The sequence below is a fragment of the Nannospalax galili genome, unplaced genomic scaffold (genome assembly GCF_000622305.1).
Source record: "Nannospalax galili isolate Female #2095 unplaced genomic scaffold, S.galili_v1.0 scaffold45, whole genome shotgun sequence".
NCBI classification, from domain to species: domain Eukaryota; kingdom Metazoa; phylum Chordata; class Mammalia; order Rodentia; family Spalacidae; genus Nannospalax; species Nannospalax galili.
Window position 1 is genome coordinate 4,238,928 of NW_008355775.1, and position 5,044 is coordinate 4,243,971.

The window sequence follows — 5,044 nt, forward strand, 5'->3', positions numbered from 1 at the left end:
GATTCTTCAGCTTCCACAGATTCTCAATCCAAAATCTCATACAAACAGCCCTAATAGTCTCTGCTTTCCCTTGAAGCTTCACAAGCCAGGCCTCCATCATCTACAACTCTTTCAGCATAACTGTTCCAAGTTCCACAGCAACAAACTCTGAGCACACAATGGCTTTTCCAGCCCAAAGTTCCAAACACTTCCACGGTCCTCCCTAAAACAGCAAGGTCAGGTCTGTCACAGCAATACCCCACTCTCGGTACCAATTTCTGTACTAGTTTGTTTCTTCATTGCTGTGACAAAATACTCTAACCACTACCAACTTGGGGAGGAAAGGGTTTATTTGTCTTACATATCCCAGGTCACAGTTCATTCATGAGCCCAAGGCAGGAACTCAGGGCAGGAACCTGGAGGCAGGAGCTGGAGCACAGGCCATGGAGGAATACTGCTTACTGGCTTGCTCCCCTGGCCCCTGCTCAACCTGCTTTCTTATGCAACACAGGCCCACCTGCCCAGGGATGGCACCACCCACAGTGGGCTGGGCCCTCCCACATCACTCATCAAGAAGATGCTCCTCAGACATGGCCACAGGCCAGTCCAATGGAGGAAATTCCTCAACTGAGGCTCCCTCAACCCAGGTATGTTAGGCTGACACTAAAGCTATCCAGCACACCTTACCAGGAAGAAGAGGCCAATCATTTTCCCACTCCACCCAAAGATTTTTTCATTCTGAATTCAGGAGCATGTAGAATAAGCACATACTTGTCACATCTCAGGCCCATCTTTGCAGATGCAAGAGTTGGCTTCTGAGAGCCATTCTGAGAAGCCAGCTACCTTATGATGCTACTGTAACTGGCTAGTTCAGTCAACACAGATTGTGAAATGCCTCTCCTAAGCTGACTGATTTTTCAGGTGGTAACCTTCTCACTTAGTAGCACATCATGTGGAGAGACATGACAAGGCCATGGTTTGGTTTAAACCACCAGGACTACCAGGTGAGTTGATTCCAGGATGAAATTGGGTATGATTAGTTAATGAGATTTAGTTTGACAGTTGCACAGACCAAATAATTAGGAGGACACATTGACTGGACCATGTGCATGCAATGCTTATGAAAACTGGGAGAAATGATACAGTGGGAGAAAGAAGGCCCCGTGCCACCTTCAGAAGGCTTTGACTTCCAGACATCACTTGTTTTTCAGTCACACATAATGTGTACTTCGTGGGTTAGGAATCATCAAGATACATGCAAGATGTCTTCTTTCCAAGAAAGCCAAGGTGCCAGTTAAACCCACTGCCTTTTACATCCTGCTGGCCATGCAACCATAAGACAACATAAAGAGCTAAACCAAAGAAAGCTGTCAGTCTACACATTCCTGACAAATTAGATAGGCAGTCCAGGGAGCTTTGGACTTTAAGCCACACATTATGAATCACTAACTTCTTTCACCCTTATCTGGGTGAAAGGTCAGGTTCAGACTGGAGGTGTCCTAGAATCACCCAGACCTTTCACACACAAGGCCAGCACATGGGCATCTATGGGGGATCTTGAGCTAGGTACTGTTGTGTCATAGGTTTCTGGAGGTCAGTCAAAGCTTTACACTGGCACATTGATTCTGACAGTTTGCCTCTTAAATATTAAGCCTTTGTGTGTGTGTGTGTGTTGAGACAGTCTCTCTGTAGCCCCACTGAACTTTTATTGAGGTGGTCTGGAAATCTACCCGTCTCTGTCTCCAGAGTACTGGGGCAAAAGCTGTGTGCCACAATGCCCAGCTTAGATATTGTTTTGGTAATGTGATAATATTTCCAAATTGGGAATATCTCTTGGTATAAGATAGCTTTCTCTAGACTATCATTTTCCCCTCCCCTCAATGTCTTAATTTTACAAATTATAGGAAAAATGCCTCAAAAAAGTTCAGTGGAATTACAGCCTTTCATCTCATTCACTGAGCTCATATTTTGTACAGTTTTATATTTTATGGTTCTATTGAAAAATTATAAATTCAAGAAAAATGAGCAAGGAGAGTTTTCAAAATGCATATCTTCTCATATGAAGAAATAATTAATCCTCCATTGATTTTTAATTGAAAATACTTGAAAATTAATATTTGATTAAAATGCCCATAAAGTGCTATATTTACTTAAATTAAAACATAGGATGCATCATTTGTTTTTCAAAAATTCATGTTCTAAATTTCTAATTTAATAAGGCAATGATTGATAAACTCAAATAGAAATTCTCTTTCTCTAGATCCACTTAAAGCCTGTTGCACTTCTAACTGAGCAAGATCAACTAGAACATGCTCTGGCTTCTGAGAGAAGAAAAGTGCGGCTACAACATGAAAACACCTTCAACAACTTAATGGAGGAATGCAGCAAGTTTGATGGTGAGTGAATCTAGTTGTGGGCGCTTTCTATGACTGAGTCAGTGGAAGGAACCTGTCCTAGAGCTCTTATTTTCACCTTTCAGTTCACTCTGACAATGCTAAATCTCTTTTCTGACAGACCCAGGGGGTGGAGGAAGAAGGGGCCAGCCATTCAAAACATAAATCGTGGCACCTGGGCCTCTAGTCAGAGGTTCTCTGGGGGAAGGAGATGGAAAATAAGTGATGTGGAAGATGGTGCCACTAGTGAGCACCTTAGTGGTGATGGGAGAATGAAGGGATGGTGCCCGTGGCACATTGATGGAGAACTTCACAGGTCACCAAGCACTTTCTCATTTGTAACTTCACATAGGCCACATGCATTCTCAACAGAGAAGGAAGCTCCAAACAGGGGGAAACTTGCTAAAGATCCCATGTGGTAAGAAGGAAAGGGAACAGTTTCATGACTGTTTCCTAGTACTTTCCACAGCAATGCTGAGTTTTATGGAATTTATTTTCTGAGTTTTCTGGTAGTGGATTCTTGGGTGCTTTGAGGCCTGATAGGAACTCCTCCCATTCTCCTTCTTTCTTTTTTGTTTGACTCCATCTCTAAAGACCCAGGAGAGAATGTAGTGTCAGAGAAGATGGAGAAAACCAGCTCAGGAAGACAGGGAGGCTCACAGAAGTTCCAATCCCCTGACTCTGAATGAGGTCAAAGAAAAAGAGAAAGGCAAGAAGAGGAGAGGAATAGTCAGGACAGAGCAGGAAAAAGAGAAGGTGTGTGTGTGCAAAGCCAGATGTGAGAAGAGAGGGCTCAGTAGAAGTGGAGAGGCCTTGCTCTGACTGGGTGACATCATTGTGGTTCTTAACAACCCCACAGAAGCCCTCTGGATAGGAGGGAGATTTTCAAAGATGTCTGCCTTGAGAAGCTGGAGCTAATACAGGTGAAGGGGTCTGCAAGGTCAACTGGCATTATTTTCCAGGCTAGGGAAAACTTTATTATGATTCAAGTCTGACTAGGATGATTGATAAGGACATTACTGAAGTAGAAGTTGGTTTTAAGAGAAAAAGATCATTCATGTCAAAGCTGTACTTCATAATACCATAATACCTGAATATTGGTATGTATTTGATGATCTCATAATCTCATAAAAGGCAGTATCCATTATCAAGTTATGCTTCAGAAAACAAAGACTTCATCATTAAATTATTATGCTGAGAAGAATAAGTCTCTCTCTCTCTCTCTCTCTCTCTCTCTCTCTCTCAACTTTTAGTCCATGATATATTATAAATGCATTTTTCCTAAGGACCAATATATCCTAATCACAAGAATGACCCTAAGGCAGACTAGAAAATCATTAATAAGAAACAAAAGTGAGAGCTAGAGCTATTGTTCAGTAGTTAAGGGTACTTGCTCCTCTTGCAGGAGACCTGAGTTCAATTCCCAGCACCCATGTCAGGTAGCTCACAGCCATCTAGCTCCAGAAGATATGACATCATCTTCTGGCTGTAGGCACAGCATTCACTTGCACACACACACACACACACACACACACACACACCTACATGTAATTTAAAATAATAATTTTAAAAAATCAAAACCAAATACCAATCAACTCCAACTGCACCTTGCTGTCTTCTCACTGTGAAAATCCTAGGACGGAAACAAAAATCACGAAATTCCTTTCTTCGTCTTCATTTGCACTGTGTTTAGCAAGTAGAACTCTAAGGGTAACTGGTGGAAGACTCGAGTAATTAGTATGATTAGTAATAAGTCTGTGAAGTGACCCTGGTTTCAGTGGCCTTCTTTTCTGCATAATCATATTTTTTCTACAAAGCCTTCAGTCCTTATTGAAATTATGCTACCGCCGAGTTTGTAAGAAATAAGTCACTAAAGAATCAAAACACTCTTTGGTATAATGTCAGAAAAAATTCTTCTGAAGTCTGTGCATACTGATCTAGAATCTTGCAAGAACTTACTTTACTCTCTCCAATCATCTACTGCCAAATCGTATATCTCAAGGATAATCTTCTACCCTTTTCACTTAGAAATTCTAGAGCAAGAGCATCCATGAGGAAAAAGGAGATTCTATGCTGAGTGAGGCTGGTCAGGTGGTGTGGTGAGTGATGGAGAAACTGAAGGAAGGAGACTTAAGCAAAAATTCATTACCCCTTAGTTTCAGTTTCTTGGGAGGTTGTTCAGAGCAGATTCATACGTCTGTTTCAGTTTAGAATTACATATGTTTTTAAAGCATTTACCACTGGTTTCTTTTAATCTATGCTAACATAGATTAGTCTTTCTTTTCAACAAAACAACTTTTAACCTGACTTTTCCAATTCAATCTTCATTTTGGAAACATTACTAACATCCATGCCACCAAGGGTACCACTCTAAAGAAAGTACACTGGAACCTCACATTTCTGGATGGGACAAGCCATGAGGTTTCTTGTAGGGACTCAGGTTTGCTTTGCTTAGCAGGGGACCTGCTGGCTTCGGGGCAGAAGGTCTGATCGGCGACAGAGTCAAAGTCTGGGACCTGTGTCTTCCCAACAAGATGATTTATTTTAGAATTTAGATGGTTTTTATACATCCCAAGGAACTAGCAGTCACGTGGGATATGACAGTCACATACAAAGATTTAGGGTACAAAGAAACAGGACATTTAGTCTGTTAGTTGGCACCAGAAGGATTC

At 41.6% G+C, this 5,044-nt stretch overlaps 1 protein-coding gene across 2 annotated transcripts in view; it reads left to right on the forward strand.

Moving 5' to 3' along the window:
* The window catches only part of Acot12 (acyl-CoA thioesterase 12), a 66,416-nt gene that overhangs the window by 27,267 nt on the left and 34,105 nt on the right, over nucleotides 1-5,044 (forward strand). For both annotated transcript variants that reach the window (XM_008853312.2, XM_029556228.1), the window contains one exon: nucleotides 2,240-2,375. In XM_008853312.2, coding sequence (XP_008851534.1) covers nucleotides 2,240-2,375 — 136 coding nt within the window. The remainder of the gene's footprint in view (nucleotides 1-2,239; nucleotides 2,376-5,044) is intronic.